The following is a 24,533-nucleotide window of genomic DNA, read 5'->3' as shown; positions in this document are numbered from 1 at the left end:
AATCCAGGACAGCCAGGGCTACACAGAGAAACCCTGTCTTGAAAAACCAACCAACCAACCAACCAACCAACCAACCAACCAACCAACCAACCAACCTATGACGTATGGCAGCCTATCCTGGATCCTGTGGCTGGGAGGGTTTTGTCTGTTTTGCGACAGGTTCTCCCCATGTAGTTCAGGTTGACCCGAAACCTATTTCACTCATGTTAGTCTCAAACTCGCACGAGTCCTCCTGGGAGTGTGGGTCGGGTGACAGGGGTGAACCTCTATGTGTGGCTGAGGTTCGCTGTGCATGCAGCCGTGGTAATGGCAAGGCAGGCTGCAGGCGAGAGGCTCCATCTAAAGAAAAAATGGCTCTCGACGGCGGCGGCACACGCCTTTGATCCCAGCAGTCGGGAGGCAGAGGCAGGCGGATCTCTGCAAGTTTGAGGCCAGCCTGGTCTACAGAGCGAGATCCAGGAAAGGCGCAAAGCTACACAGAGAAACCCTGTCTCAAGAATAATAATAAAAAAAAGGAATGTATCCGTCCGAGCGCTGAGATGTTGCTGTGGGCACCGTGCACCCTGAGTAGGGAAGGAAAGGAGATGCTTGGCTTGGGCGCTCCTGCTTCCATCACCCAGGGCTCTGCACAGGGCGGGAGGCGCAAACCTCTCACCAGCTCGCAAATTCTAGACGACCTCGAAGCTAGTGCAGGAGGAGACTTAGTAGCCACGCCTCGGGTGTCCACGGCGACTGGGACCGGCTCTCGGGGAGAATCCAGGGTGGCTCCTCTCCTTTCCCGAACGCTGACGAGGCTGATCCGGAAGTGTATGTGGTGATCCGGAAGCAGATCCCCGCGGCAGGCCCCAGGAGCCACCGCCCCCTCGTCGCGGTGCTGTGTGCTGCTTGGGGTCCGCGGTGGCTGGGGCGTCCCGATGGTCCCCAGCTGGCGGAGTCAGGGGCGGAGGGAGGATGACCTCTCCTTGGGGTCACAGTGCCGACCTGGCCCGCTTCTACACTGTCACCGAGCCCCAGCGACACCCCAGGGGCTACACGGTCTATAAGGTTACCGCCCGGGTGAGTGCCTGGATGGGGACTCCGGGGCGGGGCACCGGCTCCCCACTGCGGCGGGGTGCGGCTCGTGGTAGGCAGGACTCTTGGGGATGGAGACTCGGACTAGAGACCCTAGGTATTAGACAGGAACTGCCGGCAGAGACGGGACCCCGGCATGGAGATGCTGGGGACCCTAGGCAGGAGACAGGGACTCCAGGCACGAGAAGAGACCCAAGGATGGAGGTGGTGGGAACCCCAGGCAGGAGATTGGTACTCCATGATGGAGATGATGGAAACTCCAGGCAGGAAGCCGGACTCCAGGATTGAGATGCTGGGAACTCTGGGCAGGAGTCAGGACCCCAGGATGGAGATGATGAGGACCCCAGGATGGAGATGATGGGGACCCTGGGATGGAGATGATGGGGACCCCAGGCAGGAAGCCGGACTCCAGGATTGAGATGCTGGGAACTCTGGGCAGGAGTCAGGACCCCAGGATGGAGATGATGGGGAGACCCCGGGATGGAGATGATGGAGACCCCGGGATGGAGATGATGGGGACCCTAGGCAGGAGAATGGACTCTAGGTAGACTAGGGTGGTCGCAGATATGGGACGGCAGGCTCCACTAGCCATTCTGGGGCGGAATACTGGTGGATGACTTTAAATGGATGACCCAGTCTCTGTCCCATTTGGACTTTCTCTTAGAATGAAATTTGCAGAAGTGGGCTGGCTAGACCCAGAGGGAAAACACAGACTTAAGAATGTTAGTGGGTGTGTTGTCTGGCTTATGTAACTCAAGAGCTGTCTCCTTTCAACGTCTCTTTAAGTGAGCGGTTTGCTGTGAGGCAGGTAGGCTGCTGGCAAAGGTCTCTGTTAGTTTACCTACCCTGGACCTCTAGCCTTTGATTCTGAGTTCTTCTGGGCCCTTTCAGAAGGAGATGCATGTATACTTAAGTGATCTTACCTGAGTTGACTTGAGGGCAGGCTGGGCCGGCAAGATGGCTCAGTAGGTAAAGGTGCTTGCTGCCAAGCCTGAAGACCTGAGTTCAGATCCTGGGACCTATGTGATGGAAGGAGAGAACTCACTCCTGCAGATTGTCCTCTGGCAGCCAGAGGTCTCCCCCGTCCCCATCTCCCCTGCAAGTAAATAAATGTTAAAATTTTTTCTCGAGGCTGTTTACATGAGTTCATTGTTCCAAGTTTAGCACTGTTTCTCTTAAATTTTGTTGCTCAGCTTGAATTTTGAAAACTACTCATTTTCCTAAGAGGAGTGTGAGAGTAATAATAACATGAAATAAGTGCTTATGTGTGTAGTGCTTGTGTGTATGCTAGGCATTTTTTTACTCATCCCCCAGTTTAATTTTCAACTTCATGATGAGGAAACAGATTCAAGGAAGTTTAGAAGTTTGCTAAAGTTTCTGTTGCAAAGCAGCAGCAGCCTTGGTCTTTGGAACCATTTCTGCCTAACTCCAAGATGAATACAGTGTCAGGAATGAACTCAGTTTTGAAGAAGACAGGTATGGGTGAAGGAGTAATAGTAGCACAGTATCTATTTAGAAAGCACGCAGGAAGCATACCCCGAGAAACCTGAGAGAATAGATTGGGGTACGCCAAGCTTGGGACGTGCAAGTGGTTGATGGCATTTGGAAATGGTGCAGAGTCAGACAGATGAAAGATGCTGGGTTGAGCAACTTTGTTAAGATAGCGAGAAGACCAGCTTTGTGAAGACTAGGGAGAAGTCTGCCTTCTCTTTTTGTAGGTCAGATTGTTGTATGGGTGGGTGTGAGACTATAACAGGATGAAGGGATTCTTCTTATACCATTCTTGAGGCCTTTTTAGTCATTGAGATCTGTGGTTTCCTGATACAAAGCTTATAGCATCAGGACTATTCAATAGACAAGAGGTGCCCAGCACACCAGTGTACTCAAACTCCTCACTGTTAACACCAAGGGGCATCCATGTGCACACAGGCCTTTGCCTCTTTCTAGACAGAGAGCAGGTTTCTAGCACTGGTAGTGGTTTCGTTTCAGATAAAGCACTGCTTGCTGCAGTGGCCCCCAGATGGAGTTTTTCCTCTTCTTTTTTCTTTTTAAGATTTATGTATTTTTGTTTTATGTGTGTGAGTGTTTTGCCTACACGTAGATATGTGTACATGTGTGCTTGGTGCAGGCAGTGTCCTGAAGAAGTAATTCAATCTCCTGGAACTGGAGCTACAGACCATAGGGAGCCACCATGTGGGTGCTGGGACCTGACCCTGGGTCCTCTGCGAAAGTGCTCTTAATCACTGAGTCACTCTCCAGCTCAGAATGTTTTCCTCTTTATTCTAGGCACCATATGTAGTGGGTGTGTAGTTCCAGGTACTTGGCACTATAAGGTAGGCCAGGGAGTGCTCGGGCTTCCCTTTCTACTTACAGTGGAATGGAGTTTATTGTGCTTAAATAGATACAGTGTATGGGAAAGTGTTTAGTGCCACAGACACCACAGGAAAGCGCTGTGGGAATTCAGAAGACAGGTTGCCGTGGCTCTGGCTGCGGAAGATGGGAGGAGTCAAGAAAGGAGAGGAGGATGTTGGATGTGGAAGAAAGATGGAGCCTATAAAGGCCTGGAGTGTTGCTGTCTGTGGAGCTTAACTGAAAGCCCTGAATATGATAATTGTATTATTACTTTTCAAAAGGAAGGTTGATCAAATGCAGATTAAAAATATCCCAGTATAGGGGCTGGAGAGATGGCTCAGTGAATAAGGGCATTGGCCTCTCTTCCAGAGGTCTTGAGTTGAATTCCCAGCAACCACATGGTGGCTCACAGACATCTGTAATGAGATCTGGTGCCCCCTCCTGGCATGCAGACATACATAAAATATTCCAATATAAATCAGGTGATGTAGCTCAAGATGTGCCCTCATGCATGTGCTGTGCATGCTGCCTGTTGCATGGTCACTGAACTTGAAGATTGTTGACATTGACTTTCTTCTCTCTAAGTGCTTGTCCCCATTTACTGCTTGTGTTACAGATTGTGGTTTTTACAATGTTAGTGGTTTTTTTTTTTTTTCCTGTTGTTGTTTTTGTGGTTGTTGTCAGAGCTGGGGATCAAACCTGGGGTCTCACAGAAGTGAGAGCCCGTGCCACTGAGCTGTGCCCATAGCCTGAATTTTTTGTTTTGTTTTTAACATTATTTATTTGTGTGTGTGCATGTTTCTGTGTGAGTGTGGGCCACTGGCATGCATGTGGATGTCAGAGAACAGCTTGTGGGAATAGCTTGCCTCCTGTCACCAATCGGGCTCTGGAGATTGACCCTGGGTTGTCAGGCTTATTCACTGGGCTGTCTCGGTGGACCCAGAGCTTTCATATTTTGTTTTTGAAATTAAGGATCAACATGGAGGAACATTTTAAAAATAATTAGGCCTAACATTATAAATCAAGTAAAATGTTTATTGCTTTTTTGGAACTTAAGAAGAAAAACATCTTTCCTCAGGAGAACTAATCAGGTAAATGGTGCTCCCCTGAAAACTCCCCAAGATGAAAGTTAGAAGAACCTTCTGCATGTTTCCTGCTCCTGATTGAGCATTTTGGGAAACAAAGGAATTCTTTTATCTTAAATCTCTTTAGTACTTTTCTTTTTCTTTCTATTTTTAATTTTCTGGAACCTGGCAGGCTTACGATAACTTCATGGTAATTTACAGGCAAACCAACAGGTTCCCTATTACTTCTTTTTAGTTTTTGTTTTTAGAGTAACCGGAAGTATTTTACTAGAATGTAAGAATTACAGAAGTTTCCAGAGCAGTCATGCACAGTGGTTGGAGGCTTTTTTGACCCAAAGTTAGGCTTACATAGGATTGCATCTGAAGAACCGCTTAACTGGTTCTGAGCATGCCCACTGTGTGACTGCTTATCTTAGAATTGATGAGTTAAAAGTAAGGAGTCTTGTGGAGCACGTCCACATAAACATATAAAGTCCCCATTTGTTTAACTCTTCAGTCTGGGCAGTGCTGTGAGGTTTTCAGTCTCTCTCTGGTTTTTTTTTTTTTTTTCTTTTTTGTTTTTTGGGTTTTTCAAGACAGGGTTTCACTCTTGTAGCCCTGGCTGTCCTGGAACTTGCTCTGTAGACCAGGCTGGTCTTTAACTCACAGAGATGTGCCTGCCTCTGCCTGCTGAGTGCTGGGATTAAAGGCGTGCGCCACCATAGCCTACCGAGGTTTTCAGTTTTTCACGTAATTTGGAATTTCAAACTGAGCCTATGTCTATCCTCATTTCATGTAGCTAACGTTTATTGAATGATGAGAGCAGATACTTGGATGGTGCTTACTGTGAATTAAGCATTTGATATAAACAAACAAAAAGTTGCCCAGTGAGTGAGTACTGTTGTTTTTCTCATTTCTGATGGGGAGTGGAGGCTTAGAGAAGTTACTTATTCAGGATCACTATTAGGCAGGGAGTGGACTTTGCATTTGAATGACAAGCACTGTGCTGTGCTGCTGATGCCCCTATGAAACATTTCATTAGATACTGTGCATGTCCCTCATGGGCTTTCCTGTCCATTGTGAGTGATGGGCATTTAAATATTGGAAAACTCATGACTCAAATTTTTCTGTTCTGTACAGGGTCTGGGTTTATTCTGCCCTTCCTTTTCGACTGTTACACTGTTTAACCTAAACACTCTCATATGCCAATATTTTAGTAAATGGATCTAAAAAATGTAAATTTGTTTATTGACATCTCAGATACTCACATTTGTTTTAAACTGCAAATTTTCTTTTTTTTTTTTTTTTTTTGTTTTGTTTTGTTTTGTTTTTCGAGACAGGGTTTCTCTGTGTAGCTTTGCGCCTTTCCTGGAGCTCACTTGGTAGCCCAGGCTGGCCTCGAACTCACAGAGATCCGCCTGGCTCTGCCTCCCGAGTGCTGGGATTAAAGGCGTGCGCCACCACCGCCCGGCTAAACTGCAAATTTTCTAAACATTCAGAACTTTTTTTCCCATTTTTTCTTTTTTTTTTTTTAAATGTGCATTGGTGTTTTGCTTGCATGCATGTCTGTGTGAGGGTGTCAGAACCCCTGGAACTGGAGTTACAGACAGTTGTGAGATGCCATGTGGGTGCTGGGAATTGAACCTGGGTCCCCTGGAAGAGCAGCCAGTGCTCCTACCTGCTGAGCCATCTCTCCAGCTCCTGAACTTTGATTTTCTTTGACCCTGGGCTGGGAAATAGTTCGCTGTAGTTTGGTGCTGTCACTGTAAAGTCTGATAAGAGTAGAACGACAGCCTGGGCAGCCTTTGAGTATCGACCACTCACCGCCAGGCGCTTGAGAGCTGGGGTTTTTAATAATGTAGAAAACTGCTAGTCCTGTCTTTTGTTGCATTTATTTATTTGTGTGTATTAGCATGGAGGTCAGAAGGCAACTTGCAGGAGTTGGTTCTCTCCTTCTACCAAGTGAGTCTCAGGATTTGAACTTAGGTTGTCAAGTTTGACAACAATCACTTTTATCTACTGAGACATCTCAACATCCTCCAATTCCTGTCTTAGTCAATTTGTGTTCACCAGGTTCTGTAACAAGATACTGTTGGCTATGTGGCTTAAGCAACAGACTTTTTTTTTTTTTTTTTTTTTTTTTTTTTTTTTTTTTAAAACATAGGGGGCTGGAGAGATGGCTCAGAGGTTAAAAGCACTGACTGCTCTTCCAGAGGTCCTGAGTTCAATTCCCAGCAACCACATGGTGGCTCACAACCATCTGTAATGAGATCTGGTGCCCTCTTCTGGCCTGCAGGCACACATGCAGACAGAACACTGTATACATAAGAAATAAATAAATTAAAAAAAATAGTATTGACCTTCTTAAAAAAATAGTTCTGGACACTGGATAGCCCATGGTCAAAGTGTAGCCAGTTCAATGTCTGGAGAGTGCCTGATTCTTAGGTTGCAGATGTCTGCCGCCTTCTTGTATTTTATGACTGAGGGATCATTTATATTCTTCTTGTGAGGATACTAGTCCCTAATTATTTCCCAAAGGCCTTATATCCAGACATTGTGATCAGAGGGAAGTGTCAGCATGGGAGTTTTGGGGGACACAGACATTCAGTCCATAGTGCTTTAACCTTTCATGAAAACTCATTAGAAAGTGGAATGCCCAGAATTTGTCCCGTTGACTTGTCTGTCTTATCTGGGAGCTCATTGGCATCAGAGAACTAGGAAATATAAATGTCTGGTGATGGCTTGTGCAGGTGCTGTCTCTGGGGGCCAGACTACCTGGTTGGCAGGTGAGAGCTGGCCCACATCTTGCCAGCCTGTGACACCTGCGTCTCTGCGGGGAGGCTAGGGAGCGAGGAGCTGAGATGCAGGTGCTACGGTGAATTGGAGGTTGAATTTGGTAAGAAGACAATTATATATATGAGCTGAACGCTTTGACGTGCTTAATCATCCTGCCAGAGTCATGGTTTTGTGTGTTCGAGATGCAATTTAAAGATGGCAATGTATCCCTATGAAATTATGGGTTTCCTGAAAGTTAATGTCTGAAAGCCAAGGTTGCGTGTGTTACATTGATGAACGTGCCATTTGGGTACTGGGTCACCGCAGGGATCCCGTTCAGTGTCACACAGCATTCCTTTTGTGTAGCCTGCCATCTCTTCAGCACTCTTAGAGCTTTGTGTCTGTGAAAGGTAAAACGGGCACAGCCCTCCCTGTTCCCTTTTGTTATCTTTACTTTGCACTTCATGCTGTATTTAAACCTAGTGCTTTGTTATTTGCCTTCTTAGCTGAGTCCTGCTGGTGGAGTAGCCACGAGAGGACTTGGGTACTGTGGGTTGGTTGCTCAGTGCCCATCTGGGCCCCTTCCTGTGGCGCTGCTGTGCAGTGTCTGCAAACAGCAGTGACCTCAGCAGCAGATGCAGCCTCTTGCTTGCCTGGGTTGTTGAAGGGACCTTGGGATCAGCCCCTTCCAAGGGACATTGTGTTTCACATGGAGCTCTTCCTGGGTCTAGGCTTTAGGCATTATGTGGAGGTGCCTTTGGAAAGTCCCAGGGTTCACGTTGGTCAAATCATTGTGTCCACCTGCATCAAACTGCAAAGCAGAGGACACATGACTGAGATCTTACAGGGTCAAGGTCTCATTTCCTGGCAGTTGGATGACCTCAACCTCAAAGAAGTGGGGTATTACCCAGTTTAATACTGGTGCCTTGGAGAGCTCAGGGCCATGGATTTTCTCATCTTAGACTGCTGTGGGATCATACACATCCAAGCCTCATTCCTGAGGACCGGTGATAGGCCCTCTGCTCAAGAGGCTTATACTGTGTTACCTCTCCTTTAGTCTTAAGCATCAGTAAATCCTGTTTCCTGTCCCAACACACACACACACACACACACACAGACACACACACAGACAGACAGACAGACACACACACACACACACACACACACAGACACGCACGCACACACGCACGCACGCACGCACGCACGCACGCACAGTTAGCTTCTTAAAACTGAAGTTGAACGTCCTTCTGTGACTGGTTTCTGATGGCTTAGGAAATACAGTAATGAGAGCTGAATAATTTTTGTAGTTTTATTTTCTAGTAGCTGTTTATTCAAGAAAAGGGAACTCCTTTATACATGTCTGAGAGGATGATAATTAGCTGGAACAGTGTGCATGCACATGTACATGTTTGTGGTGTGTACATGTGGTGGTGAGGCTTTACCTCATCTCCACTCCTCACACACGGCAGGTGGGTTGGCTGTTTCTCTTACTGTTGGGGTGAAACAGCTAACAGAACAGCCTGGGAGGAAAGCTTGCTGCGGCTCACTGCAGGAGGGAAGCTGTGGCAGGGCAGGGCTGCTCTGGGTGGTGTAAGCATGGGGTAGAGTTCCTTTGCAGCTTTGCAGACAGGAACCAGCTAGTCTAGAACCAGACCCAGCATAACCCTGCAAGGCCTGGCCCTGTTGCCCAGCTTATACCAGCTTGCTTCAACTCCCAAGGTCCACAACCTTCTACACCACATCTGGGACCCAGTGCTCACACATAGGAGTTTATGGGGACACTCCACACCAAGCCAAGCATTCAGTGACCAAGCTACATATTCAGTCCGTAAAAGTACTTTTGTCTTTGGGCAGTGGTGGCGCACGCCTTTAATCCCAGCACTTGGAAGGCAGAGCCAGGCGGATCTCTGTGAGTTCGAGGCCAGCCTGGTCTACAGAGCGAGATCCAGGACAGGCACCAAAATTACACAGAGAAACCCTGTCTTAGCCCCCCCCCCCAAAAAAAAAGTACTTTTGACTTGACTTTTAAGGACTGTTATAATATTTGTTAAGAAGTAGGTAAAATGGGTTAGCACTATGTTTAATTTTGGGGACTGAAGGGTGTTGTGATCTGTTGATCATTGTGGCCTCAGGTAGGCCACACTGAAGAGTATGGCCATGGTCTCAGGATAAGCATGGAGGACATGAAGCAGGATAGAAAGATAGGGACATTGTAGAGATGCAGGAAGGTGAAAGACCACCGTATACATGAGTCAGATTGAAGTCTCTGGCCAGCTAAGAAGCCAGAAATCTAGCACAGTTAACAACATAGAGTTAAATTCCATATAACAGTGATCCAGGCTTAAGGCCTGGTTGTGTATAACCCTGGGCAGAGCCTCATTCCTTGACCTAGACTTTGCCCTAGAATCTCAAAAGTTTACAGTGGAGATAGCCTACCCTTGGTGTCCCTATGAGCTAGATTTTTACTTATCAGCTATAATCCTGTCTGGCTAGACAGGACCACCTAGCAAGCTCCTTTCAGTGTCTTGGCAACCCTGTAAAGATAGTAACTTCAAATCTCACCCAAATCCCTGGATGACTGTAGTAAAAAACAAGGAGCTGTGAGTTTCCTTGAGGGGCCATACCCTCCCTTTCTGTGACTTTTTGAGAAGCCCACATGGTACTTCTGGGTGTGTCTGTCTGTCCTTCTGAGTGTTTCTCTTAACCATTGTGCTTAAAGTCTATATTCAAATGTCCCAGTTAAACTCCAGCTCTGCCTCATAAACTGACGAATTCTGAAGTTCTTTCTGCATCAAAGCCACACATCCTGGTGTCCTGGGTTAAGGTCCCTGGAAGTCCAGGGGAGTTCCTCTGGCTGCAGGGTGATGGATGATGGGGAGTTGTGCTTCTGGTCTCTGTCCTCATAGACACTGACGAGTGTCCCGGTGGACGCAGGCTAGTTTTCGGTAGCCCTTTCTTTGATTCAGTACTAAAGAGACAGAAAACCTAACCCCACCCTACCCCCAATTCTAACAGGTTTATGGCCAGGACTGGAGCCACTGTTCAACCCCTTTGTTTTTAGTTCAGAGCTCCTTCCTGCTCCGTCTTTCTGCCCCATCTTCCTGCTCCATCTTCCTGCTCCGTCTTCCTGCTCCGTCTTCCTGCTCCATCTTCCTGCTCCATCTTCCTGCTCCGTCTTCCTGCTCCGTCTTCCTGCTCCATCTTCCTGCTCTGTCTTTCTGTTCCATCTTCCTGCCCCATCTTCCTGCTCCATCTTCCTGCTCCATCTTCCTGCTCCGTCTTCCTGCTCTGTCTTCCTGCTCCGTCTTTCTGTTCCATCTTCCTGCTGTGCTAAAGTGCATCTCCTTCTTTCTGGCTGACTTATTTTTCTTTGGGAATGAAAAATTTGGGGTGTCTTGACTACTGACTTGTGTCCTGGAAAGGTGGGGTCCTGTCCTGCTCTGTTCCTGGGGCACTGGCTTTGCTGAGCACATCCAGTTGCCACTGTTGTGACAAAGCAAAGCATTTCATTTTCTGTGCAATAGAGGTGGTTAACCCCTGTAGACTTCGCTTTCTTAAACTCAGAGGTGACTGCTGCAATGAACTGAGTCATCTGAACTACAAACACAGGCAGCGTCCCCCTGTGTTCCAGCTTTTACGTGTTATATTAGTGACGGTAATCATAACGAACCAACAACCTGAAAATAAAAGTTGAATTGTCAGGGGCTGCAGAGATGGCTCCGTGGTTAAGAGCATGGCTGCTCTTCCAGAGGACCTGGGTTCAGTTCCCAGCATGCACATGGCGGCTTACAACACACGGTAGCTCACAACTGCTTGTAACTCCAGTTTCAGGGGATCTGACTCCTTCACGTAGACATGTATGCGGGCAAAACATGAATACACACGAAATAAAGATGAATAAATTATTTTTAAAAGAGTTGAGCTGTCAGGTGACTCTGGGAAACACCACACAGTGTGGCATCCCTTTAGAGATGCACAAGGGTGACTAAGGACTCTTCCTTACATAAAGGAAAGTGGAAACTCTAGGTTCCTCCTTTGAAGCTGATGTTAGTGAGCACTGCCGGTCCATGTGGTGCTGATGCAGCACTGTAAGAGAGTATGTCTCAGGATGATTTGTTGACAAAGTTCTTAACACCGAGAGACTCTTTGAAAGAATGCCTGGTGCTCCCTCGACCCCTGTAACTGATGCTGCAGTGGGTACCGTGACCTTTAGAGGAGTAACGGCCTCATCCAGGTGTAGTGGGACTTGTTGGCCGAACCTTATGACTGTGTAACTTCACTCAGAAAAATACCGCTAAGCACTTGGCAGTCTAGTGAATTTGCAGTTTTTATTTTAGTGTTATTACTTGTAATTGCTAATATACGTTTAAAAGTCCTAAAAGTTTGGGTCTGAGGGCTTAATTTTGTTCATGTTGGGTATGGTTAAACACTTTGCTCAGATTTCCAGTGACTGATGAGAATGATGCAGAAAGCATTGCTAGTGGGTGGGTAGGATGGCTCAGTGGGTGAGGAGGGTGCTTGTCACCGGATGATGTAAACATGACAGCCTGAGCTCCATCTCCAGAACCCACACAGACGTGAAGGGAGAGAACTGGCCACAGTTGTCCTTTGCTCTCCCTGTCACACACACATGAACCCGTCACACACACACATACACTCCATCACACACACACACATGCATGCTAGATAATAATAAAATCAAGTGTTGTTAGTAGTAGACTTTTAGACTCAATTCATGTTATTCTAGTCTTTGTGTTTGTTTCTTTTCTCCTTTAAATTTTTTTTATTATTTGTGTGTGTGTGTCTATGTGTGTGTGTGTGTGTGTGTGTGTGTGTGTGTCTGTGTGTCTGTGTGTCTGTGTGTCTGTGTGAGTGTATGTCACATGTGTGTGTGTCCTTGGAGGCCTCACTCCTGGTGCTGGAGTTCTGAGTGGTTGTAAATCACTTGGTGTGGGTGCTGGGAACTGAACTTGGCAATCCTGTACAAGAGAAGCAAGTGCTCCTGCCCACTGAGCTCTCTCAGCTCCAGGGTACAGGAGGGTACTGTAGGTACAGAGCCCCTTGCTGAGATGGCAGGGATTGAACTTGGCCGTGGATCTGGGCAGTGACAGCATTTTTATGCAAGCAGCATCGGAGACAGACCATGTGTGCTCCCTTGTCCCCAGTGCACAGCGTGCTGGATGAATAAATGTAATAATGAAACCTCATGGTGGCAGGGCCTTGTGGGAAGGAGAGAGCTTAGTTATTGCTGAAAGTACCACAGAGAGGTTCTCACTCCAAATCTGAAGTGAATAACATGAACTTTTGTTGTCTGAAGAGGTGAGTGCACAGTAACCCACTCTAGCGTCACTTAAAGATTGTGGAAGGAATGAACTAAATCATTAGTACAAAATGCTTTGCGAATACACAGTCAGATGGTTTCCCTCCTTGGCAGAGTGCCTTGAGCTGAGTCAGCACAGGTCTAGCCCACTAGCAGTGAAGAGGAGGTTGAAAGCAGGGTCCCGGCCTGCGGCTCAGTGTTTGCCGTGTTGAGTGGGAGGAGGAACATGGAAGGGAAGCAGAAGCTCAGAGGAGGAAGGAGAGTCAGGACACGTGGCCCTGTGCGCTTGCTCTGACCCCTCTGAGCTTGGTTAAGCTGTGGGGAGCGAGACTGCTGATGCTCCACAATTACCGCTCTCCTCCCCTGCACACCTCAGGACCCCTGCATGCCAGGCAAGCGCTCGACCAGGGCCACATCCCCGTGCCTCACAAATAGCTTTGATTTAATTTTCTGAATTCTGTCTACGTACATTTCTCCCTTCATTTGGAAATATTTGGAGGGTGAAGCGTGAAGCCTGGTGTCTTTTGTGACTGCAAGGGTAGAGTGAAGACCTTCACTTGGCTGTCCGAGTCCTTCAGCTTTGACTTCCTGTGTTTCCTGTAACAGCCATGAGATGCTTCTGTTATGAAGACTCTCAGATTTGACCCTGTTCCTGGAGGTTTCTAGGATGCCCCTGTGTCCAGTGAGGGCCAGTTTCACTGGAAGGGTCCAGGACAAAGTATGCTGCTTGTCACACTGCGCTCTCAGAGATGAGGAAATAAGTTGGGAAATATACGCTTCTTCCCTTTGAATTCCTGTTTGTTCGAGACAGGGTTTCTCCGTGTAGTTTTGGAGCCTGTCCTGGATCTTGCTTTGTAGACCAGGCTGGCCTCACACTCACAGAGATCTGCCTGATTCTCTACCTAATTTATATAAGAGATCAAGATGGGTAATTTGAGGGCTGGAGAGATGGCTCAGAGGGTAAGAGCACTGACTGCTCTTTCAGAGGTCCTGAGTTCAATTCCCAGCAACCACATGGTGACTTACAACCATCTGTAATGAGATCTGGTGCCCTCTTCTGGCCTGTAGTTATGCGTGCTGTATACATAATAAATAAATAAACCTTAAAAAAAAAAGATGGGTAATTTGAACTAAGGTTTAACTTTAAGTCCAGTATTTTTGTTTTTCTTTTGGACTTAAGTCCCAAGTAATACCTTTTTTTTTTTTTTTTTTTTTTCCATATTGGGTTTTACTATGTAGCCCTGGCTTGCACGGAACTTGACCTCATATAGACTAAGCTAGTCCTGAACTCACAGAGATCTTCCGGCCTCTGCCACTGCCTCCTGAATGTGCCACCATGCCTGGTGTGAGAAGTTGATCTTAATTTCCAGTTTTTGATATGTTGTCATCGATTATTAAAAACCCATGAACAACCATTTCCACATGCTTGTGTGTGCTTCTCTTCAGAGTCCACCATTGCAGCTCCAAGTTCATTAATGTTATATTTAAGTAGGTAGGTGATCTATAATCTAAATTAATAGGAGATTTTCCCTCCCTGTAATGCTACTTCTTTTTCCTTTCTGAAGTTTTGTCAGTATTTCGGGCTTTTTGACCTTTGTATCAGAGAAACCTGAAAGAATTGGTTCTCTCTCTTTTCTGTTGCTGGGAGTGAAGCTACGGCCTCATATTCACCAAGCAGACACCTTTGCTACATCCTGCCCTCGCCCCTCATCACGGGTTATTAAAAGAAGGGTTACCCTTGTATTTACATTTTTGTTAATTTTGTTTCCTTTTTCACCGTTAGGTGTCCAGTGAGCACCCCTCACAGATATTGAATGTGTTTGAATACTGGGGGGGGGGGGTCTCTCTTACGTTGAAATGTTATTGTGCTAACTGGATTCACACACAATTGGAGAAATAATACACAGAGGCTGCGGTGATAGCTCACGAGTAGTGCTTGCCTGTTTGCACGGGCCTGGGGTCAGCCCTTGCACCACAAAGGGACAATGTGGAGAGATCGGTGTCCACGCGCCCAAGTGCAGTTGTCCCTTATGCTTGGGTGTGTCTGGAGTCTGAGAGGTGACAGACAGCCTGCTAGATTATAGTGTGCACTAACTGCGGCTGGGGTGTTCTCTCACGAATGGGATGCTTGTGTTCTTTGAGGTTTTAATATCATTGCAGAGTGAAATTACCATATTGACTGTGTTTTTAGTAAGTGATATAGCATTCATTTTCTTTTCCACAGATGGAATTTTGTGCAAATACTATTGAAAGTAATTACAGAGCTGTGAAATCTTATTTGATAACGAGCTATTTCTGTCTGTTTGGTTTTAGGTTGTTTCACGAAGAAATCCAGAAGACGTCCAGGAGGTAGCATGCTTATCCATGTGACAATTCCTCTTAACCTTGTTGAAGAAACTGCCCGAGTTACTTGTCTGAGTGTTTGTATTTGTATGATGGCTTCTCTAGCTACGTTACAGTAGCTGAGTTGTACTTCATCCTGCTGAGTAGGCGTTAAGTGGAGGGAGTGAGGATTTGAGGACTAGGGAGTCTTCTCTCTAACCTTCACCTGACTCCATTGCTAGTCAAGGGCTTCGCTAACCTTTCCAGTCATGATGCTTGTTCATTAAAGCACAAGGATTGGGTGGCCAGTGTCAATTCTAAAGATTGGGGCTTGATAGATTGGGGCTCTGCATACTCCCACTTCCGTTAGCATGCTGACGTCACGACTGCGCGGGTATCCCTGCTCATTTTTGACAGTTTTGCTTAGTTCTTTTCAGGCTTCTCCCCAGGATGATGCTGGCCTGGCATGTTTCTCTGCGCTTGGTGCTTAGTCTAGGGATGCTGATCAACAGGCTGCTTCCCTCAGTGCATGTTAATTACTTCCTGTTTGATTCCCAGTCATTTTTGAACTAGAGGCACTGTGTTAGGGGTCCCACCCAGCCAAGTGTTTAAACGGATGCTGTAAATTTAACAGCTTTTATTCTAGGGTGGTGTTGGTTGTCCCCCACTTGAGTTGGAGTGTCTTTAGACGGGGTGTGGACTTCTGCTTAGATGCAGGTAGCACTCCTGCTCAGAAGCACCTGGCTTGATTCTTACGTTGGAGTTGATTGTTTCACACTGGTGGCCCACGGTCATTAGACTCTTGATGTGTCTGACTTGGTAGTTTTTGTCTCATGACTCAAAACTACAGTGAAAGACGCCTTCAAAAGATTTCATGGTATTCCCCTCATGGGCTTTGAGATTCTTTTGTTGTTTCCCTGACAGGGAGACTGTCAGAAGAGAAGGACCTATGTATGTCTCACGATTAATTGTTCTCTCCTTGCATGCCATTGATAGCATGAGACAGTCTGTAGAATTACCGCCACCTCTCGTAGATTTGGCTTTTGAAAGTTTACAGCTCTGTTAGCCTTGGAGATGGGTTGTGTCACCTTTGACCATGACGTCTGATTGCTGTGCTGTGGTTGTACCTTGATGTTCCCTTTTCCAGAGAATCCTGAGCCAGCTTGTCCATGAGTGCACTCTCTGCCATTTCCTTAGTCCTTTTTTGGGGAAACTCTTTTATAATGCCAACTGCTGGTGACCCGTTCATCAGCAAGCTCTTGTAAGTGTCCTTCAGTTAGACAGTTGCATGTTCTTACGTTAGAAATGATAGAAAACATTTAAGGTCGTCTATGTAGCTGACTTCCTAAACCGTAGACTAATCCTGAAGTTGGAACCGTACCTCTGGGCTCTCGCTTGTCATGTTTAACCACTGGTGTTCTCACTGAGAAGCGTTTATTGTTCAGGCTTCCAGGTCCTTTCTCTTCACATTCTTAAGCTGTGAATTCACGGATTTAGAGTCTGCTTTAGAATATACTCAGACTTCCCCAAAGCTCTTGGCAACTAATCAACACACGCTTAGTTCAAGCAAACTATGTCTATACTGTCCTTATAAAGCTGGAGAAATGTTTTCGTCCTTTTGGAGAGCTTGTCTGACCTCTCCAGATCTGTTCTCTTTCTAAGAATGCTAAAAGAATATGCATAGGGAGTGAGTCACTTGATATTATGTAGGGCAGTTTTCCTTTCCAAATTCCCTCTAAATTTTTAAGAAAAAGTTGAGTGGTTGGGGAGATGGTTCAGTTCATGAAGCACTTGATGTGCAGGGAGGAGGACTGAGTTTGATTTTAAGAGATCACATTTTGCCAGATGGTGGTGGCACACGCCTTTAATACCAGCACTGGGGAGGCAGAGGCAGGTGGATCTCTGAGTTTGAGGCCAGCTTGGTCTACAGAGTAAGTTCCAGGACAGCTAGGGCTGTTACACAGAGAAACCCTGTCTCGAAAAACAAAACACCAAAACCAATAGAGTTCCCATTTTTCCTGGACACAGTGATGTGTACTTGCAATCTCAGTGCTGGAAGGCAGAGACAGGCAGATCCTTGGGGCAGCAACTGAGGATGACACCCGATGTTGACCTTTGGCTTCCACATCCATGTGTACACACAGGCAAATAAATAACATAAAAATTCAAAAAAAGAGGGGAAAGAAAATACATAAGCAAGTAATGTGACAGTCATAATATTTGTTGATAGCAAAGATGACCCAGTAAGTTTTTAGTATTGAATGAGAGTGAAAATGAAAAAGTTGTTAGGTGATGTTATAAAACATAGGGAAACAACTTTTTGGTGTCATTAAGTTTAAGTATCTGAAAAGGAAATGTTTATCATATGTTGAAGTGCTAAAGGGAATGCTTTAATGAAAAATTGAGCTTTTACCAAATTTTTAATTTACATGTTGTCATCGAATGCTTCACTGGTAAAATTTCTTCAGAGTGACATGAGCACATGAGGAACCCATGCTTATTTCTGTTGTTCCAGGGACCCAGGCAGACCTTATCAGTGAGAATACCTTACACGTGTGTCTGGTCTTGTTTTAGGACAGCACAGACACCAGTCCCTGCTGATCTGGGGAAGTATGCTTTTGTTCTCATTTCCACTTGAGGGTTTCTGGGAATGTCAGATTTAATGAAAAGGAGTAAGAGGAAAGGAGAAGGTGGCTGGGCATTCTGGAGCCTCATGTAGAACAGGACCGTGTGATGATAAATTGGGCTCTGGTGAGAGTGTTGGTTGGCTCTGACAGGTTTATATGGCTTTATATAATCCGGTGTTTTTTTTTTTTTTTTTCGGTTTTTCGAGACAGGGTTTCTCTGCGTAGCTTTGCGCCTTTCCTGGAGCTCACTTGGTAGCCCAGGCTGGCCTCGAACTCACAGAGATCTGCCTGGCTCTGCCTCCCGAGTGCTGGGATTAAAGGCGTGCGCCACCACCGCCCGGCTATAATCCGGTGTTTTAATTGTGAAAGTTTTTCTCAAGTTACCACTCCTTTATGTGACAGTGATCTTAACTAGGATGTTTTATCTGCAAATGTGATTGCTTTGTAATCTCTAGTTTTCTGAATCTCTTATGCTCATCTTGTAATGGTTGGTAACACCCAGTTTGGTCCTGCACTGGCCCTGCAGAAGACGCTGAATTCAGCAGCTCATTACCCAATCCTCCCTAAGCTCTTGGCAGCATGGTACTCGCATAGTTTGGGTTCCCTGTGTATTTATGGATCCATATTTATTTATTTATTTTTTATCTTCTGAGAGGGGCTCTTGCTCTCTAGTTCAGACTGTCCTGAAACTCACTGTGTAGTCCAGGCTGGGTTCATGATCTTCCTGCCTAGTCTTACTGTGTAGCCCAGGCTGGCCTTGTGCTCATGATCTTCCTACCTAGCCTTACTGTGTAGCCCAGGCTGGCTTTGGGCTCATGATCTTCCTGCCTAGACTTCTGAGTACAGGGATTTTAGGTATAAGTCATCATGTCTAGCTCAGTTTGATACATTTTGAAATGTAAAAATAACACTTTTCCTCATGACAAAATTATGTTTCTGTATTAAAATTGGAAGCTACAGAGAATCAAGAGCTGTGATAGTTACAGCCACTGTTGTCTGTCCCTGCCCTGAGTCCCTGACTTGTAGGTATTGGTCTGAGGAGGTTGATGCTCTTCCCTTACTTGTGCTAGAACTGTTGGTTCTGGGTGGTCCATGTTCCTCCTGTTCACTGGCCCTGCAGACCATCTCAGCATAGCCAGGCTTCTGTTTCCCTCTTCCATGCTCCTGCCTGGTCCTTTGGTGTCCACTGTCCCTCGTTGGGCTCTTTGTCCCGATGCAGACACTGAGAAGCAGCTGCTGACTGGTCACCGTCTGTCTGCTGATGGCTCTGGTGCGAGCATATTTTACACTTAGACCTCAGACCTATGTGTCCTGTTGAACAGCTCACAAGCACGTGATCCAGATGTGCACAGGTGGCTTCTGACAGGCTTCAAGTACTGCTTCTTCCTTGCCCCCATCCCAGGAGACAGTACCACCACTGCTCAGTTACAGATGCCAGGATTCTAGAACTCTCTGCCTTTGGCATCTCTCTGTCTTCAGAAACTTTGTCCACAGCCCCCCTCTACCTCTCCATACTCTTCACTCCGGCGGCTTCTCCTCTAGATGCCACTCATTGCAGTGGATACTTGTTCAGTGTCCAGGCTGGGCCGGGAGCCCTCTACACCACTTCGTGCATTTTCTCGGCATTCGCCACGCCCTTTGTGAAGTCATCCAGGCTGGCTTGTTCTTCTCACCTTGCTGTGAACCCTGAAGGTGGGGCCTGTGGTCCCCAGCTCATACTCTGGGACAGTGAAGTGTCCGGCACAGGGTAGGGACACTGGTCTGGGTGACTATTTTTGTTGAGTAAATGAATAAAAAGGAAGCATTGGGCAGAAGCATCTTGTCTGGTTCATGCTATTGTCTTAGAGCTGCCTGGGCGATTGTAATTATGAACACCAAGAAACACTCTGCAAGGCTGACTTCAGATACTAGGACAGAGTTTGACAAGACTGGAAAGTCGTTGGCCTGGTGTTTGGCCGTTATCAGCATTACCCTGCAAATACGTGAAAACACGCAGACTCTTTGAAAAGTGAGATAGTCAGGCTTTTGGGAGGGAAGGAATTTATGATCTAGATTTTCTTTACTTTGTGGAACTCAGAGCTGACAGTGACATTAAGGCCACGCATCAAACATTTCCTTTTTTATAAAGTATGTTTTTCTAATTTTATCTAAGTAAGGTCAAATAATTTAAGCTAATGACAGCAAATTGCTTCTCCATGTTATCTAATCTAGAGGACTGTTACTTTGTTTTTTGCTATATGTGGGTTTTAATTATATTCTGGTCAATGTTTACTTTGTATTCAGAAATCTTATAGTTAAAGGTTTATGAAAAATTATGGAATGTAAAAACTCATGTTTTTCTTTCCTCACAGCCATTTCTCCATCACTGTTAGCCTTTTTTTTGGGGGGAGGGGACAAATGTTATATCCTTTTTGTTTAAAATTTGCCTGAGTTGGGGGCTGGAGAGATGACTTGGAGGTTAAAAGCATTTCCTGCTCTATTTCTTGCTTTTGCTGAGGACCGGGGTTAGTTCCCAGCATCTACATGTCTCTATCGTGGACCATGGGAGACCAGCTCCCATGATCAGCTCAGGGTAATAAAAGGAATGCCGCAGAGTAGCGAGGGATAGGAAACTTGTTTATCTGAGGGTAATTAGGAATAAGTTTTAATCTATGACTGGTAAAGTAAGGAAACACATACTTTCTGATGGTAACTTTCTCTTTTACTTCATCTTAAGAATGGTCTTTGACTCTGTCTTCATACAGCTACATATCTCCACACTACTGCACATAGCTACATATCTTTACGTACATACATCTTTTCATGTGGCTACATCTTTCTTTTACATACATTTCTCTTCTGCATCTCTTTTCTATACAGCTTCATCTTCCTTGTCTCCACACAGTCATAAATCTCCACACAGCCACAGCTGAGCATCTCATTTCCACAGCTCTCACCGTACAGCGCTTTACACAGTTCCTAGGCACAGCTTCTCTACGTAGCAGCAGCTCCTTCACACAGCTCTCTCTCACACTCACACATCTTTCTTGTACATTATTCACTCTTATTTACTTCCTCACACTTCTGTCATGCTTCTTCTTTCTCTCACCCAGCGCGAGCACACACACCCCACTCACATTCTGCAGCAGCTCTTAAATAGCTCTCTATACAGCCATCTCTCCACACTGTCTCTGTTGCTCACTCAGCCAAACTCTGGACAATTATAAGTTACATTTTCAGGTCCTACCCATTCTCAAAACACAAGATAAGTCACGCAGTTTCTCTTAGGCTAGGGATGTCACATTGACCCACGCACGTAGCTCTAAGTTGGTGAGGGGTCCCAGACATTAAACAGTTGGCTGAACCTTGAGCAGTCAGGGTAGGTGCAGAAAGGGAGCTACTGCAAGGACTGTCTTGATGTAAACAGCCTGGCCTTGATTTAGCAATAAACAACACCTGGGGATTAATCCTTGCGTATATTCTGTAGGGACAGTTTAGTCTGTTTTGGACTAGTTCTAAGGTCTTTGCAAAATGTGTAAAAGGCTGTCTTTGAGACTGAGAATACTGTTACTTTCCTGTGTCAGTAAAGAAGAATATTCTGGTATTATTTCTGTTCATCAGAATTATATAGCTTAAACAGAAATCCACTGCTAAATGTGTGCCCAGAGATGTAAAACACCACCACAGTGCTGTGGAGAGCACCCCACTGCTGTTCTGATAGGGAGGCATAGCAGTGGCACCCGAGAAAGTCACAGGCAGAAAACAACCGGTTTCCACAGCCAGTGACCCCAGGGCTTTGCCAGGTGGGGCTCCCCCTCTGGAGTTTATACGTCTGGTGGGTCGACTTGTCAAACACTAGTTGTCACCTGCTGTATACTTCTATGGCCCTTGGCATAACTCCAGTTCCAGGGCATCCAATACCCATTTCTGGCCTCTGAGGTCCTGCATGCACGTGGTACATAAACTCATGCAGGCTCATATACCTGCACATAAAATAAATGGATAAATCTGAAAAAAAAAGATTAAAAAATAAATTGTCCAAGTTGTTTTGTGCCTTATAAGCATGATATTTGAGATAGTGTTTGTCATTAAATTCATTCAGATCAATAGTAACTGGTTTTTGGAGAAGATCCATTTTATGTAGCATAGTCCATTTTTGTACCAGGTGGACACTTCTCTAGAATGAATTAAGAGGGTTTAGGAGACAGGACTTAAGAGCCCCAAGTCAGCAATGTTAGGAGGAAGCACTGCTTTAGATGGAAGGCAGCTTTTAATTCAATTCAGATCTTGAACCCTGCAGGCTAGAGTGTATATATGTTTGCGATGCATGGTAATTTGGACTATTTAAGAAAATATTATTTGTGGCACAGAGACAGAATGGTTATGCTTTGAAATATGCAGTTAATTTTGTTTTCTTTTCAGATAATTGTATGGAAGAGATACAGTGACTTTAAGAAGCTGCACAAAGAATTATGGCAAATTCACAGAAACTTATTCCGACACTCAGAGCTGTTTCCTCCGTTTGCTAAAGGGATAGTGTTTGGTAAGTGCTCTTCTGAACTTGTGACTTACTGACCTTGTCCGTTCAGGGCCCTCCGTCCCCCATCAGACTGGGACTCGAATCTCAAGCCTCGTGCTTGCTAGGCAGGCTCTCTGCCACCGATCAGCCCTAAAGTGTGATTGGATGTGATGATTAGCTAACGATGGTCTGGGTTGAGCCCTTTCATCTTCTGTGATAACTCATCTAGTTTAGCAAGCACTTGACACTGTTCTCTCATGCCCTCAGTATAGTTCATATAAAATACGTTTCCTCTTCTAAGCTGGGGGGTAGCTCCATCTCTGGCCAGGCAGAGAGACTAGGAAGCTAAGAGAAGATGTATTATCCAAAGTCACACACGTGACCTTGAATGGTGTCTTAGTTAGGGTTTCTATTGCTGTGATGGAACACCATGACTAAAGAGCAAGTTGGGGAGGAAAGGGTTTATTTGGCTTACACTTCCATATTGCTGTTCATCACTGAAGGAAGTCAGGACAGGAACTCAAGCAGGGCAGGAACCTGGAGGCAGGAGCTGATGCAGAGGCCATGGAGGGGTGCTGCTTACTGGTTTGCTTCCCATGGCTTGCTCAGTCCATCTTCTTATAGAAGCCCAGGGATGGCACCACCCACCATGAGCTGGACCCTCTACCATTGATCACTAAATGAGAGAATGCCCTCCAGCTGATTTCAAGGAGGCAGTTCCTCAGCTGAGGCTCCTTCTCTGATGACTCCAGCCTGTGTCAAGTTGACACACAGAACCAGTATAGATGGGTTGGCTCTTGCCCTCCAAGTGCCTTTCCTGTTTCCCAGCCCCAGTGTAATGCCTCTGATCACATTAGTGTCTTGAATACAGGTGCTTTACCCACATCACCCCCGTTTGCAGCTTTAAGTGCATAATTTTCCACATCTTTCTCCACCTTTCCCCACTGTAAGCCTGGCTAACTGCCGTACAAAGAGATGATGCCACAGCCTGGCTGCTGGGCTGCCTTCAGATGTCTACCACATACATTACTTTATTATTTTTAAATTTTGCTTCATTTGATTTTCAGGATGTAGGCAGAATGTAGCCTGGGTCTTTGCCAGAGTAGAACATGAATGGTTTCCAGCCGAATTCTGGTAGTTTTCTTTTTCCTCTCTGAACCTTCTGACCTGGCTTCTCTGTTGCATTTTTCTGAGCATTCTAGTCTTCTGAGTCCTGCTAGAAGGGTCACTAGGTTTTTAGGCTTCTCTGGTTCACAACTCCATATCCCCCCGTTTCCATGGCCTGTGAGCCACACAGCATACAGCTCCACTCCCAGTTCTAATTTTCTTAGTTACTTTCCTCTTTTCTGTGATAGAAACAACTTATGCAGGAAGAATTTGTTTTAGTTCAGGAAACACAGTCCATCACGGTGTCCGCAGTGGGTCTGGGTTAGCAGGAGTGTGTATAGTTCAGGTACACAGTCCATCACGGTGTCTGCAGTGGGTCTGTGTTAGCGGAGTGGGTATAGTTCAGGTACACAGTCCATCACGGTGTCTGCAGTGGGTCTGGGTTAGCAGGAGTGTGTATAGTTCAGGTACACAGTCCATCATGGTGTCTGCAGTGGGTCTGTGTTAGCAGAGTGTGTATGGTTCAGGTACACAGTCCATCACGGTGTGTGCAGTGGGTCTGGGTTATCAGGAGTGTGTATAGTTCAGGTACACAGTCCATCACGGTGTCTGCAGTGGGTCTGGGTTATCAGGAGTGTATATGGTTCAGGTACACAGTCCATCACGGTGTCTGCAGTGGGTCTGTGTTATGAGGAGTGTGTATAGTTCAGGTACACAGTCCATCACGGTGTCTGCAGTGGGTCTGGGTTAGCTCGAGCTTGTAGCGGTGATGTCTCACATAGTACTGATGAGGAAGCAGAGAGGGAGGACTGTAAGGAACATCAGCTGAGACCTTCCAGGCTTGTCTCCAGTGGCCCACACATGTCTGCCCACGAGGCCCTACTTCTAAGTATTCCACAGCTACCCATGAAAGTCCTACCAGCCAGAGAGCAGTGTTCAAATATATGAGCTATGGGGACATTTTACACCCAAGTCCACAGTGTGCTTGTTCACCCTGTCCGGTATTGTCAGGGTTGGTCATTGGGGTCTGTAGCAAAGGTGACGGACGGTTCCTTGTGTCTGAGATTTGGCAATAGAAGTCTGTGGCTTCTCCCTGATGCTGTTTCACTTCCCTCCCCTCTCCCTTCCTTCCCCCTTCTTACCTCTCTCTGATTCTCCCTGCTTTCCTCTTTCTTCCTCCTCCTTCTGTTCCTTCTGCTCCCTCCTTTTCCTGATCCTCTCCTCTTTCTCCTCCCTTCATCCCTGTCACAGTCCCTTCTCTTGCTCTTATAAGATACTGGACACCTGTGACGAGGCCCACATGATGAGAAATGGGGCCTCCAGCCATTAGACACCAAGTACGGAATGTGCCCATTCTGGGTGAACGTGGGGCAGATTCTCCAGTGCTAACTTAGCCT

At 46.1% G+C, this 24,533-nt stretch overlaps 1 protein-coding gene and 1 pseudogene across 4 annotated transcripts in view; both read left to right on the top strand.

The window, feature by feature from the left end:
• The first annotated feature begins 832 nt into the window (after positions 1–832).
• Positions 833–24,533, top strand: part of Rps6kc1 (ribosomal protein S6 kinase C1) — a 147,603-nt gene continuing 123,902 nt past the window's right edge. For 2 of the 4 annotated variants that reach the window (XM_076548200.1, XM_016009382.3), the window contains exons 1-3: positions 841–1,056; positions 14,896–14,931; positions 21,933–22,053. In XM_076548200.1, the coding sequence (XP_076404315.1) occupies positions 952–1,056; positions 14,896–14,931; positions 21,933–22,053 (262 nt within the window). In that variant the 5' untranslated portion in view covers positions 841–951. Of the gene's footprint in view, positions 1,057–14,895; positions 14,932–21,932; positions 22,054–24,533 lie in introns of all 4 variants that reach the window. The other 2 variants (XM_006972084.3, XM_042258834.2) reach the window with 2 other exon arrangements.
• On the top strand, positions 7,821–7,946 carry LOC121821433 (small nucleolar RNA SNORA70; annotated as a pseudogene).

This window comes from Peromyscus maniculatus, chromosome 11 (genome assembly GCF_049852395.1).
Source record: "Peromyscus maniculatus bairdii isolate BWxNUB_F1_BW_parent chromosome 11, HU_Pman_BW_mat_3.1, whole genome shotgun sequence".
Taxonomy (NCBI): Eukaryota; Metazoa; Chordata; class Mammalia; order Rodentia; family Cricetidae; genus Peromyscus; species Peromyscus maniculatus.
This window is presented reverse-complemented; position numbering and strand designations above follow the sequence as displayed.